Raw genomic sequence first — 14,840 nt, 5'->3', positions numbered from 1 at the left:
TACAGACACCTGTGCATTCGCACATACAAAAAAAAAAAAAAAATGAATATACCATTTGTAATAATCAAATGTTAATTTATATATCAAACAAAGCAATGAAAGAATCTTGCATGGTTCTAAAATAAAACCTATCATTGGAAATAAACAATGAAACAACCAATTTTAAACAATACTTCTTAAAGGAAGGATGAGCTTGCTTAAGGGTACGTTGTTCCTGAAATCTGGAATGTGTTTTGGGGCCAGTGACTCTCGATTCTCATTTGTTTTGGCCTGATCTTTTTACAGCAGCTGTAGAAAATCCTGACTTTGCTGTCGACTTGCCTGGACAGACCAGAAGCCGGTTTTGACAAGCTCCAGCTTTGCGTGCACAAGCTGTGCTGCTTGTTACTCAAAGCAGGAGCCCCATCAGAACGTGCTCCAGGCTTTGCTTGTTCAAGCTGGCTGTGGGCTTGTCCAGGCAGAGCGGGAGCAAGCTCAGAGGGTGATTGTGCTTTGGGTGCACAGGCCATGAGGTGTAACCCAGACTAGAGCTCTGTCAGGATTCAGGCTTTGAGCCTGCTTGTCCAGAGAGAGCGGGAGCAAGAACTGGCAGTGATCCAACTTGGCACTTGTACACCGCCAGCCTTATGCATGCAAAGCCAGAGCCTTGTCAGACTTTGCTCCCAACTCTCCTCTCTGCTTTCCTTGGACAAGCCAGTGACCAGAATGAGTTCTAATCACAATCCTGCTTTGCCTATGCAAAGCCCCCCAGATTTATAGCCCTTCAAGGGCTTGGGACCCACAAGCTGAGAATCTTGCCTAACCTAATAAGTGAACTCATTGATTAGCACTTCTGTGTATTTTTCTATCCATTTAAGAAAAGCATTAATGTTGGTGGCTGTCATTGCCACTCATGGTTTTATACATATTATTATGTTACATATACTATTTAATATATTAATTAGATATCCCATGAAAAAGCAGTTCTTTTCATTTGTCCTGAACCCAAGACCAGTCATTTCTAATTGGGAGAGTAAATGGGAGTGTTGTAAGAAGAGAAGAAATGGGGGAGTTTTTACATATTCACCCTATACCATTCATCACTTTATCACTTTCTGCAAAGTTGCCCCACATTCTTTTTCGGTCTTCCGCACAAACTTGAAGAAATCTCAGCCCTCCCTTAACAAAAGGATTCTATTCTGCCATGATTAAGCATTGAATAATATATTACTGTAAATGCACATCTACTTTAAGGCATTGACTATTAAAGCAGCTATGTCTTTTTTTCAGGTTCTGATAGGAGCCTGAAAAAAGATATGGCCACTTTAAAGAAGTACTGTACTGAAAGACCTCTTTCGGATCATTTTGAATAGTAGCCTGCTATAGCCTGGCTTATTTTATTTCTTCATATATTTAGATTTATGCCACTCCTACCACCTCCCAGCACTCAGTAACGATTATGCTGTAACAGGGTGTAAGGCTTGCGAATTAAATTATGCCTTTTTCACTGAACAGCTGCATAGGAGTTGGAGTGCGCCCAACCCCTTTTAATCCTAAATTTCCCAACTCTTGCAGAGGGAAAAACAGGGTTTGAATAAAATAATGCACAGGACAATTGCTGGCAATCCATGGCGAAATGTTTGCTCGTAACTACTGAGATCATTCCATGATATCCTGAACCTGCAGAGCTTCACGGGTGTCCCCAGGGTGTGGTCAACAAGTCGAGATGGCAGCACAACAGGGCAGTCCGAACTCTGCCCATTTTTGTGTGCAAGACACATAAAAAATGAGCATAGGTTCAGTTGCACTATCGTGGCCATCCCCTCAACTTTTCTGAGCACCCTCTACAGGCACCCAGCATGGCTTAAAGGTGGTCGTAGTAGAGAGATTTCCTTTGCTCTGCTTTTCCTGGGCTTGAAAGTTGGAAGTGGCTGAAGAAAGGAAAAAAAATTGGCTGGCAAAAGATAACATTCACTTTGTTTGGTTCCCTCTGTGGTCACGGGTGTCTGAGCAAAGCGTGAGTGGTATTTTTCTCCCCACTGAAAATGGGGAAATCCCTCTTCTCTGTGGCATTTGCAGGTTTGCAAAGGGGCACTTTTTGCCTCTGCTGAGACCTGGGTCTCCTCCATCAGCATCTGTCCAGTGTCACCTCTGAACTAGCTATACCGTAAATGTGGGCCTGGGTTCACGTCCTGTTATTCCACAAGTGCTTTGGGGGATGTGGATTCATTTATTAGATTTATACCCTGCTTTTTCTCCAGGAGTTTAAAGCAATTTAAGTAGCACTCCCTCCTTTTTTCCAAGAGCAACAACAACCCTGTGAGGTAGCTTGGGCTGGGAGTGACTGGCCCAAAGTCCACCAGGGAGCTTCTGTGACTGAGGAGGGACTTGAACCTAGGTCTATTCACTCCTAGTTCAGTACCTTCACCACTACCCCAGGCTGGCTCTGGGGCTGAGAGGGAGGAACTGGCCCAAAGTCATCCAGAGGTCTTTGAGAGCTGAAGGGGGATTAGAACCTGGGTCTCCCCACTGTTAGTCCAAGATCTTCTCCACTACCCAACTCAGCTCTTGGATGGAGAAGAAGGGACTGTCCCAAAGTCCCCCAGGGACCTTCTGTGGCTGAGGATAGAGTAAAACATGGCTCTTCCCACCCTTAATCCAGCACCTTCACTGCTGCACCCCCTGACAGATGTCAATTCATCTACATAATGTTGCATTTCCAGCCATGCCAGCTGGTACTTAGGACACAATTCCTTAGCCCCTAAGATGCCATGACCACAAGCACATGTAACAAAATTGTCCTACTATTGTAAGAAATGCGAAGAGTTTTGTTTAGGGGGGAAGAACAAATCCTCCTCTATCCCCTTTCTTCCTTGCCCATTCACAGTTGGCATAGCACCCCAGGGTGTCACAGCAGTGCAACCAGCAGATAAAATTGCCCATTTTTTATTGTCCAATCCTCTTTCTAGGAATTTCTTTTCCCTTTTTGCTTTTAATGGCTGGCCACTTCAGCCTCTTACATTTAAAATAGAGGGAAGCCCTCTGATTACAAGAGCCAATTAATTCCATCTCCACCTTCTTCTTCTCCTGCTTGTTTCTTCTCTTTCCTTCAACATAATCCACTTGCTCTTTGGGATCCAAGTTTTCATGCTCAGCAAGAGTCCGCTGGACTTTGTCCGACCCTGTGCAAGACAAAGCGTGCAGGGAAGCCCCACCCAAGCAATCTAGACTTCTATGACATCCTTTTCAGACACCGAAGGATTAACCTAGATCTGAATGGGGCTATGTGAGGGGGTCAGAGGACTGAGGAAGGCTGAATCCTAGGGGGCTTGCTAGGAAGTGCTAAACTTGCCTGGTCTGACTGTTTTCCACACAGCACGCTCACCATCTCCAACATTGGCCAGGCCGATGAGGCCATCTACCAGTGTATTGCGGAGAACAGCGCCGGGTCCACCCAAGCCAGTGCCCGCTTGACGGTGCTGTGGGCTGACCGACTTCCCGGCCCTCCTCAGGAAGTGAAAGCAGCCTCCGTCTCAGCTACCACCGTCCAGCTGCTGTGGAGCGAGCCATTGCAAAACACAAAGGAGATCATCGGCTACGTCCTGCACATTAGAAAAGCAGCAGGTAGGGATGATTGAGAAGATCCAAGACTGCTCATTTTGATGCTGTACCGAGAAACGCTTTTCTTGCACCTCTGACTATCAGTTCTCAAACAGAGAGTTAGCTGTTAATCTTCTTTCCAAAGAGAAGAAGATATTGAGACCTCCTCAAGGGTGGAGTGTCACTGATGCAACAATGAGGTGGTCAAGGGGGATGTGAATGTCCTATTTTTCATTGGACCATGTATCTCTAGCAGTCAGCATCCCACTGCATTTCCATTTAATGCCAAGATATTGGGGAGAATGCCTTCCAGGAAACTTTTACAGATCAGGAAGTGAGGACAGCCAGGAGGGGTGCAGAAAGATAGAAAACAGAGCGTCTTCCATCACTTTTAGCAAGAACATTGGCAGAAAAACCCTACCTGGAAAACCTTCAGGCAGAGAGCAGTTCTCAGTATCCTGAGAATAAGATAGAAAGAGTCAAAAACATATTTTAAGCAATTGTAAGGGTAGATTTCAGCAATGTGTCAACTGATCTCCTTTTATTGGGTGAAACAGGAGATTGACTGATTGATTGATTGATTGATTGATTGATTGATTGATTGATTGATTGATTGTAGGCCACCCTGGGAATTGTAAGTCTAAGTTACCCAGGAATCACTTGATTTGAAATGTCATTCTTACTCTCAGCTCCTCTTTTTACAGTCTTAGAGGCAGAGGCGTCCACAAGATCCATCACTTTTGTCCCAGTGACGAAAGCAGGATCATGCCACCAGGCCACAGTCTCCATCCTTTTTTCATGGGTGTGCAAAGCTATGATGCACATATAAAAGAGGTGGAGTTTATGTCATGTTTGTGCAACATTGCTTTCTTCATTTGCTCCCCAATAGCCTCTCTTTGGTGGGTCAAATAGTTCCATGGGTCTACATCTTTTATACCAGCCTTTGTTCCAGATAAAGAATAATTGGCTAACAGTGTGCAGCATTAGCTTCTTGTTAGTTTTGTAATGATGGATTTAAAAAAAAGCTTTGGTAAGATGTATAGATAGATATACAGTCTTTGGTAAAACTAGCTAGAGAACTAGTCAGTTTATTTGCACTGCATCCTTATATTCTTTCTTTAAGGGCATGCTTTCTCCCAGATTTTATCCTTCCTTAGGGAGGATAATGATGGCAAATGGTCTCAAAGACATCCCATTTTGCTTCAGGAATAGGATTAGGAATTTGAACCATCTCTCTCCAATCTTAAATTTAGCACTCTCCACCATGTAAGCTGCTTTGAGAATCTGAATGAATGAGATGTGTGAGAGGGAGGGAGGGAGGGAGGGAGGGAGGAGAGATAAGAGAAAGAGAACACAACACAAGAAAAAAAGGAAGAAAGAACAAGAGAGAGAATAAGGAAGGAAGGAAATGTGTAGAATTTTTGGCATGCCTGACATCTAGTGGCAAAATCCAACACCCCATGGTTTTTGATGTCATGGATCCTTTAAGAAGGAATCTGGCAGGCAGTCTGGGGATCAAATGGAGAGATTCCATAGCCAACGAATTGATTGGCCCTTAGAAATTAATAATTGGCACTTGATTCTAAGGAGTACTGTGACCTGAATTCTCAAAATGCCTTTCCTGGTGGTAGAGGAGGTAAGGAATCCAAGACAGACCTATAGGGCTCCTTGGTGCAAACTGAGTATCTGCAGCACATTTCTCCCAATTGGTCTCCCTGGAACCCACCCTTCCTTCCTTCCTTCCTTCCTTCCTTCCTTCCTTCCTTCCTTCCTTCCTTCCTTCCTTCCTTCCTTCCTTCCTTCCTTCCTTCCTTCCTTCCTTCCTTCCTTCCTTCCTTCCTGACCCATTCCTCTTGTATTTCAGATCCAGTGGAAATGGAATATCAAGAAGCCGTCAGTAAAAACACCTTCCAGCAGCTTGTGACAGACTTAGAGCCTTCCACTAGCTACAGTTTTTATATAAAAGCCTATACCTCTCGTGGTGCCAGTAAGGCCTCTGATGTTGTGGTGGTGAGCACCCTGGGAGAAGGTAAGAAGAATCAGCTGCAGGTCTAGATGTTCTGCGGAGGGGATACTGCACAGCGGTAGAAATCAACTTGGCATTGTGAAGGTCACAATTTCAGTTCTGGGTGGGTGGGGGAACTGTTTGATCAAAGCTTATACTTGGATCTTGGAGGCTAGGCAGAACTTGACAAGATAAGCCAATAGTCACCGTGGCTATGAAACAGCTTAATGGATAAGTCAAGGTCATCCCTCCCCACTTATTGGCCCAACCATCTCAGGTCATGGTGTCTGTCTTCACTTTTGTAAGAATTCTGCTCCGAGAAAAAAAAAAATTGCAGAACCTTAATTGGATAGATTCACAGATAGTGCCAGCTTTTTCCAAATGAAATTACCTCCTCACTTAATTTAAAAAACGAAGAGGAGGATTTGTGACAATATCTGCCAGTTCCAATCTCACGATTGCACACCTGGCGGGCCCCCTTGCAACATCTGCATATAAAGGATTTCTCCTTTACAGACCACTTTCAGATGACCAGTCTTTCCTTCCCCCATGGTTTCTGGTTCTCCAGTGAAAATGCAGCAAGGCTTAAAACCCTTCAAACCACTGACCCAAAGCCTTGGAGTTCAAGACAGTAGCTTGCAGCCTCATAAAGTCTGGGGTTTTTCCTTTTGTCATTTTTTTTTAAATACACAAGCTTGATACCACATTTTTCCAACTCATTAAATGCTACTGCTGTGGATCTGGTAACATGTTAATAAATTATAGAGGCCACTGATGCTCCAAGCGCCACTGATGCTCCAAGCCATCCCTTCCTCTCCTCCCTGCCACAAGCTCTGGCATTTTTAAAAAACAACTTTGCACTGGCAGAACAGAGTTTAGGCCTTAGACTCCATAATGGATGAGCAGGCACAGTTAGTCATTAGCTCAGCACCTCCATCCTAGCTTGATTTATGGTTTGTGATTCTGCCTCTGTGCTTCCTTCAGATCAAGGGTGCATCCAAAGTGCCATCCTGGGGCTGCTCCTGATGTTTGAGGGTTGCCAGCTTAAGCAGCCACTGGCTTAAGGCAAGGGCTCACAGTGAAAAGAATTGAATTATTTCCATGCTTTTTGGCCCAAAGTCTCTTTGAGATATACTGGCTTTAAGCTTGGAGGGAGAAAGAAGACCGCACCCAGGCCCTTCTTTCCTTTCTGCTTCCTTTCAGTACCAGCAATGCCTTCCCTCTTCATTAAAGTTCTCAACAGCACCACCGTTCAAGCCACGTGGGAACCTTCCATCAAACTGGGCCAGCATGAAGGGTTCAAACTCTACTATCGCAAAGTCCACCTTTCCCACTTCACGGGGCCCATACTTCTGCCCAGCAACATCACCTCTTGCAACATTACTCATCTTGGTAAGTAGAGAAGAGGAATGGGTGTAGAGAAAAAGAGAAGGCTGGGGGCTTTCCCCAAGATCATGCCCTTGGGCAGATTGATTAATGATTGATTATGTGCCATTAAGTCATTGTCAACTCTTAGTGACCACATAGATAGGTTTTCTCCATGATGATCTTTCCCCAACCTCATCCTTCAGGTCTTCCAGTGGTGCCCCCATTGCTGCTGTAACTAAGTCTGTCCACCTTGCTGCTGGTCGTCCTCTTCTTCTCTTTCCTTCCACCTTTTCCAGCATTACAGCCTTTTCCAGAGAGCTGGGTCTTTGGATAATGTGTCCAAAGTAGGATAATTTGAGCCTGGGTTGATTTGTTCGATGATTGGATTAATAACAAGAGAAAATCTGGCCTGAAATCCTCCTATGAATTTCATGGCTGAGGGGGGATGAGAACTTGGGTCTCTTACTCCTAGGTCAGCACCTTCCCCAGTTCCCTTTTGGACTGAGAGGGAGGGATGGCCACTCAGCCATCTGTGCATAAGGGAGTAGTAGAGTCTGTTTCTCCCCACTCCTATTCCAGCACCTTCCCCATTATCCCCATTGATTTGCTTGCCAATGTTTCCTTTGATAGTAGACTATTTCCAGCTAAGCACGCCAAAATTCTTGATGGTTTTCATCCTCCAAGGCTGGTGCGGGGTGGAGATGGGAGTTGGATGGTAGTGGAAAAATTTCAGATCTCCTTTTTTCTATTGTTTTGCTTGTAGTTTGGGAGGTTGTGCATTTAAAAAAAAAATTAATTCAAATGGAGATTTTACGCACTTCGCTTCAAGAATCCTGACCCATTTCCAGTTCTTGTGGTCAAATTTAGACAGCATAATCTTGGGGAGGGGGGTTCCAGAAACCCCTAAAAGAGGGTACTCAGGCTGACAGCTGCCCACCCCTGTTGTAGAGTTGTGGGGAGAAAACAGCAATGGGTTTGCCTTATGCGCTGAACACATACCTGCAGTTGATTGACCTAACTGTATCTCTCCCCCCCCATACATCCCCATTTCTTCCCAGATCCATCAGTAGTGTATGAAGTCAAACTGCTTGCTTACAACCAACATGGTGATGGGAATGCCACCATCCGTTTTGTGTCCCTTCGAGAAACGGTTGAAAAAACAGGTGAGAGGCTCCGCTCACCTGGAGGAGCTTGGGAGATGTCTGGGTTGAAGAATGAGAGGTGGGAAAAGCTGGGTGGGAAAGGGAGAATAGGCCAAAATGCAACTGAGAAAATTGTGTGTGTTACATATACATATACATATACAATTTTACACAGAATTTAAAAACTACAGAAACTTAAGAAAAAAGTACAGTAAAAAAGATATTAAAAGATAAAAGAAAATGCAAAAAACAGAGACAAAGAAAAGGAAAAAAAAATCTAAAGAAGCGACTTCCGATCTTTTTGCAGCAGTTACAAGCATGATTATTACCATTTCTACCCTCCCAAATTTCATATCTTAGTTCCCTTCTTCTCATAAACAACCCTTTCTAATCAGCACATCCCAAGATCACTGATTAATTCATTTTTGTCCATTTTCAGCAAAAAGTCCAGAAAGGGTTTCCAATCTTTTATAAAGTAATTGTTGTTCCCATGTGTATCTTGTATATTCAAGGCATCCAATAGAAGAGAATATCTGTAGCTCAGAGTTGAACTGTGGAGTTCTTAGTGGTCTCTGAGCTTAGTGTTTGCTTGCAGACATTTCATTACCATCATCAGTGGTAACATCAATAGTGTGAGTGAGTGTGGGGTTTATAAACAAGCAGCAAACCCCACACTTACTCACACTGATGATATTACCTAGTTGAGCAATGGAACATCTACAAGCAAACAACCAAGCTGAGAGACCACCAAGAACTCCAGAATTCAAAGCATTTCCTGAAAAGCATTACAGCTTTTCTCATATTAAGCTTCCCTTAATTGCTTTAAATTATAAGAGTACCATCTACTCAAAAGGCTTGGATGCTCCCTCAAGAATTTACAAATTGTAACTGTTAATGCAAAAGAAGGAAAAAGTTATTAATATGTATGCCCGAGAAGTAATCCTATTTATGGAACAAATAATAAGTGAATGTAAGTCCAGACAAATTGACTTTTAATCCTGACCCCTCCTTTGGGGAATGGAGGGGACGGAGGGATGGAGGGAGGGTATGGAAACATGGTCTTACTTTAGAGTGAGGCAGAATTTGGTTGTATGCATGGTAAAAGAAGTTTAATAGTGGAACCAGTGACCAAGGGAGGTGGGGAACTCTCCTTCACTGCATGTGTTCAAGGATGGACAACTATCTATCAGGGATACTTTAATTTGGACTCTTGCATGGAACCAAAGTTTGGCCTCCATCGTCTCAATGGTCCATTCCAAGTGTGTGGTTTGTGGAACTAGGATTCCTTATCAAGAATGCAGCTGGTCAAAACTTCATTCAGTGGGCATCTGATTAAAAGCTACTAAAGACCTTCCTAATAGTAAAAACCAGTTTGACAGTGAGGTTGCTGATGGGCTTCTCTATGCTGGATGCCATCAAGCAGGGGCCAGACAGTGTCTACCAGGAATGCTTTAATTCCTGCATGGAATAGGGGTTGGAATCCCTGGCCCTCCCAATTCTAGGATTTTAATTATGGCTGTGTGAGTCTTCTGCTGGAAGGTGTTGACCCTATAGGAGTGGATGTGAGAGAGAATACAGGGTACCTGTCTTCCTGTCTCACAATTTGTGTTAGAAGTTGTCAGAAGTATAAGGGGGCTTTCCTTCATCTTTCCACCCACCTTAGGCCTGAACCCACCATGTAATTGCATGAAGGATGAGTCAACCAACAAGACATCAGCTACTGGGATCATCATTGGAATCCATATTGGAGTCACCTGCATCATCTTCTGTGTCCTTTTCCTCATGTTTGGCTACAGAGGACGGTACAGTTCCCTTTCTGCCCAACATTGGTTCTTAGCTATCCCGTGCTAACGTCACTGGGCAGTTTAGACAGACGTGAGAGTTTCATGAGCTGTGTGTATTGAGTCAGACTATAGGTCTCCTTAACTTCATGGTGTTTGCGTTGGCCAATAGCACTTCTGCAGAGCTTCCTTTTCAGCCTGACCATACAATCTCCAAGACCGAACTGAGGGACTCTTCCACACAGCGGGTCCTGTACCATGGAGCTACAGTTGGTCCAAACAAACATGGGAGCCTGTCTTTTTCCAAGCCAGATTCTTGATCCATCCAGCACAGTGTTTTCAAGCTTGGCAACTTTAAGGTGTGTGGGCTTTAGCTCCCCATGCTGGCTGGGGAATTCTGGGAGTTGAAGTCCACACATCTTAAAGTTGCCAAGTTTGAAAAACACTGTCTCCATTGAGGTGGCCAGTGTATGTTCACAGAGCCTCAGGAGATCCAGACCCATACTTGTTTGTTTATGCCTTAGAATCCTTAATGCTAAATTTCTGCAGCTTAAGAGTTGAAAATCAGCATTAAGATCTCCATCTTATTAAGATAAGAAGTATATGTTTATCATTGGTTAGATTTATATCCAAACTAAGATGGCACATAGAGCACTCCTTTATCCAATTTTTCCTCAGAACCAAACTCTAAAAGGCCCACTGAATGAGCAGACATGAATCTGGATCTTCCTGGTCTTAGCCCTAGATATTAACCATTACACCATCCTGGTTTTCTGTGATGGAAGTTCTGGGGGATCAAAAAAAGTCACAATTTCCTCCAGGAATGTGGGGGAGGGGGAATGAGAAAACCCCAGCTTTGCTCATGAAAGTGACCTGCCTCTTTGCAGTTTTTGGTCTACAGAAAAGTTAAGAGCACCTCTTGCCACCAAGAGATAGTTCATTCCCCTGATTTACACTGACTAGTGATGGCTTCCCATATGAACTTTCAGATGAACTTCTTTCTCAATGAACCCAGGACCTCTTGCAAGTAAATCCTGTCCTGATCCCTTCCCATAGATCTTCCGACAATGTGACTTCTTTCATGTTTGTGAAAGGACAACACCATGTTTCTCTTCCCCTCATTTCCACAGATTGCTGATGTGTAAAAATGTGCAAGAGCAGCTGTCAACCCCACAGATCTCAAGAGGACCAAGAAATGTCACTGGCCAGGCTCTAAATGGATCTACTAAGAGGGACAGGGAAGATCCAGATGTCAATGGGAAACAACTGGATATGAATGAACTGGAAAGGTTGTTCCCAGCCTTGCTTTCCCCAGCCAATCCACACACGAAGGGAATAGCGGTAAGAAAAGGCATTGTGGAACTGAAATGTTGCTTAGCTTCCTTTTGTTGTACAGTGTAAACATTGGTGTTGTGTGTCCAAGAGAGAGGGTCCTTTCTGGCCACCTTGACTCTCTCCCTCCTCCTGTTGTTGAAAGCACACTTGAACACAGCCAGTTTTCCATCACTGTAGCTTTGCCTCTTGATCAGGGTTTTCTAGGATTTTCTTTTTTAACAAATATGTTCCACAGCCTGAAAAAGTTTGAAAACCCCTGCCCTCAAGCACCATAGATGTGGCTAATGCAATAAGCAGTTCATTCAGTGTAGCCATAGTTTGCTTGGTCCTGGTTTCCCCTATCCCCTAATCTCTGAATGAGTCAAGTATGGGCTGTTAGGACATGTGAATTAAGTGATAGTAACACACTTGAGTGCCTTTCGGAGCAAGCAAGCCGAAGGGAGAAATTCTTAAGAAGACCAAAGAATGCTCTAAGTGCAGAAATATAAGCAGGAAAGAGGTTGGCGTGGAAAACAGGCAGGAGAAATGCGCAGATGTATTTGTTCCTGTTGAAGGGTAGACTTTAGTCCAAGTCTTTGTGGGAGAGGCGGAAACAGAGGGAGCATGAACCGTGGCATTTCGTTGGGGTGAAGGTTTATCTTTTTCTCATCGATCGATCGATCGATCAATCGAATGTGCATGCTGCCCGACTCCCAACAACTCTGAGCTGCTCACAACCACTGAAATAAGAAATACAACTAATAACAAGCGATAAATAAAAGATGGCAAAAATAACAAACCAGACAGGAATGAAGCAAAGGGCCTGGGTGAAAAGCCACGTCTTTGAGGCCCTTTGAAATACCAGTAGGATGGGGGCTGTCTGAATCTCAGGGGAACCTCATTTCAGAGGGCAGGCACTGCTATAGAGAAGGTGCCCATCTGGGGTCCTGATAGATGATATTGTTTAATTGAAGGAACCCAGAGCGCATCAACCCTGCCAGGTCAAATCAGTCAAGCAGATGTTAGGGGAGACAGGGGGTCCCTCAATAACCACGCCCTATGCCATGTAGGGCTTTATAGGTAATGACCAGCACCTTGAATCACATCTAGAAGCAAACTTACATCCAGTGAAGCTTGGGACGCAGAGATGTTACATGGGCATACCGAGGCAAGCCAATCACTGCGCACACCACTGCATTCTGGCCCAGTTGAAGCTTTCGGGTGGTCTTCAAGGGCATGTGGAATGCATTGCAGTCATCAAGCTGTTAGATGACTAGGGCATGAATGACTCTGAAGGGCCCCCTGATCTAGGAAAGGGCACAACTGGCATACCAGATGAAGCTTTGCCAGGGCCTTCCTGGCCACAGCTGCCAGGGTTGGGGCTGGGGTTGCTTCAAGGACAGACAGCATTTGCTTTGGTAAGGTGGCAAATCTGTAGCCGCCCACATGGGTGGGAAGTGACAACCCGAGTGGTATGATGCAATCAATGGAAGATAACGCCACAGGGTGTAATTGGTGTCGTTTGAACAAATTCATCATGCTGCTTGTGCTTTGATGTAATTATATTTTGTAACAAATATCATTGAGCAGGTATCAGTGCTTCGTGGGTTCCAATAGCAATTTTTCCCTTGCTTTCTCAGCTGGATCACATTCCAAATACTTCACCTAATGAAATCCAGATATCTACACTTCCGCCAGAGGAATTTAGCATCCTTGAGGAGCAGAACAACACCTTGTTTCCAAACGTATCCTCTGGCCCGCGCAGCCAGCCTCTGTTTACCATCCGCCAAGAAGAACCAGCTTTGAACCAAGCTCCGACCAATGAAGGATAAATTGCCAAGATAGCTCAGACTTCTTACAAGACACGCCAGCCACTATTTTTCGTGCCTGACGATGTCTCTAAGATGACACCTAAATCTCAGGTCAATTTAAAAGTTCTGATTTCTGCAGTCTGGATATAATCTGTATGCAGCTTTGTGGAATCTGTTATGAAGTTGATCTTTCTGACTTGCCTCAGGCTTGTAGCGCATTCCTTCCCACCTGGATCTCCATCTTCATTCTACAGCTGCCAGGCTGGTGACTTCTCTCAAGACAACCTTGAACACCACTCTGTTACCCTTGACACCCCAGGGGTCAGTAAGGTTAACCAATGTGTCCCTTTATTGGCAGCTTTAGAATAATTATTTCTGGATCCACTTTGGTGCTCTTGTTGAAGCAACCCACGATGAAGGACCTCCCAACTTGGATCCACAACATGGCGACTTCTGATGGGCCAAGCCTCTCCATGGAACCACGGAGGTTTTTTGTTGTGTCCATTCATAATTCTCAGGATGTTTATTCGCTGATGAACTGCTTCAAAGGCAAAGTGAGCGTGGCAAAAAATTAAAAAGGTAACAGGCCTGGAAGATGGCTATTGAAAGAAAGAAAAGACTTGGATGAACACCCGAAGTAAATTCAGAACCTACCTCAACCGGAATTGAATGTCTTTTGGGAAGAGGCAAATATATCTTGTGTCTTCCTTTTGTCTTCAACGCAAGTAGTGTAGCACTTGGTCAGTACGTGTTTTGGTACTACCTCAGAAGTCACACTCCATGTCCACCATGTTGGTCATTGGTTAATATTTCCCCCCTTTAAAGTAACCCTTTATTGTCATCCTTGTTCTAATGTAAAGCACTTCCAAAACCTTGAAAGCAATGTTCTACCTCAAGACTTTTTAAATAGAAGAGCTGGGTGTTGTTCCAGCTGACCTCCTCATCTCTCCCTTCCTCTTTCTGCTCACTTCCAGTATTCCAAGAGACAGGAAAGCATCATGAACTCACGTCTGATGTGATCACTGAGGACGGTCCCCCTTAGTGTGATAAGCTTTACTTTTAGGCAAGTTGCTAGTTAACTTGTGTGAAGTTTTACTGTGTCAAGAGTTGTTTTATATCATGTCTTTTTTTTCCCCCCAAAAAAAGAAACTTTAATGATTGTTAGGATTGTAGCAAAAGGCAGGCCACCGATCACCTAAAGATAACTTACACCTGTAACGGGTTACTACTGAAGAACTGTTCAATATACAATTTATTGTTCAAAGCTGGTTTGCAACATGCAGGTTCCCGAGAAACAAGAAATGGTTTTTATAATGGAGGGGCTGCGCCAAGAGAATTTTCACTCTTGCTTTGCACACAGAAGCTCATGGATTTTCTGCAACGAGGGGAGCTATGATCCTCTTCAACGGTTAGACTGAGTTCAACCAAAATATTTGGCTTGGCTTTGGCTCAGCGTGCAGCTATCACGGTTGGCAAACCATCGTGTATGGCTTTGCCATATTGTGTGAACCTCTCCAGTAGTAGTTTATTCAAGAAACCATTGTCAAGCTGTGGCTCATTGTGAAGCAAATGCTCTCCTGTCAGAAAAATCTTCCTTCCAGGTCTGTGTGTTGAAGGTTAGTGGTGGCCTCTCCATTTATCAGACCATGGTTTGGCTTGTGTTATGTGGCAGGAAATCTCTCCAGAGCTTCCTTCAGTTTCCAGCCTGAAATCCTTTTCATTAGAAATGAAAGGGAAAAACCTTGGAACATCAGGCATACATTCAATGCTGCCATTCACATTTCCCACACAAAATATAGAAAGCTGTGAAATTTGCATATCATGTTTGGGTGCAAAGGTC

At 44.2% G+C, this 14,840-nt stretch overlaps 1 protein-coding gene across 1 annotated transcript in view; it reads left to right on the top strand.

The window, feature by feature from the left end:
* The window catches only part of IGDCC3 (immunoglobulin superfamily DCC subclass member 3), a 123,204-nt gene extending 108,833 nt beyond the window's left edge, over positions 1-14,371 (top strand). Inside the window, exons 8-14 of the mRNA XM_088139445.1 lie at positions 3,356-3,603; positions 5,444-5,608; positions 6,788-6,976; positions 8,011-8,115; positions 9,758-9,896; positions 11,006-11,216; positions 12,830-14,371. Coding sequence (XP_087995571.1) covers positions 3,356-3,603; positions 5,444-5,608; positions 6,788-6,976; positions 8,011-8,115; positions 9,758-9,896; positions 11,006-11,216; positions 12,830-13,021 — 1,249 coding nt within the window. The 3' untranslated portion in view covers positions 13,022-14,371. The remainder of the gene's footprint in view (positions 1-3,355; positions 3,604-5,443; positions 5,609-6,787; positions 6,977-8,010; positions 8,116-9,757; positions 9,897-11,005; positions 11,217-12,829) is intronic.
* The last annotated feature ends 469 nt before the right edge of the window (positions 14,372-14,840 follow it).

The sequence above is a fragment of the Python bivittatus genome, unplaced genomic scaffold, assembly GCF_059951505.1.
Source record: "Python bivittatus isolate LINGU-HERP-01145 unplaced genomic scaffold, Pbiv_v1 ctg000210_np1212, whole genome shotgun sequence".
In the NCBI taxonomy this organism is placed as follows: domain Eukaryota; kingdom Metazoa; phylum Chordata; class Lepidosauria; order Squamata; family Pythonidae; genus Python; species Python bivittatus.
This window is presented reverse-complemented; position numbering and strand designations above follow the sequence as displayed.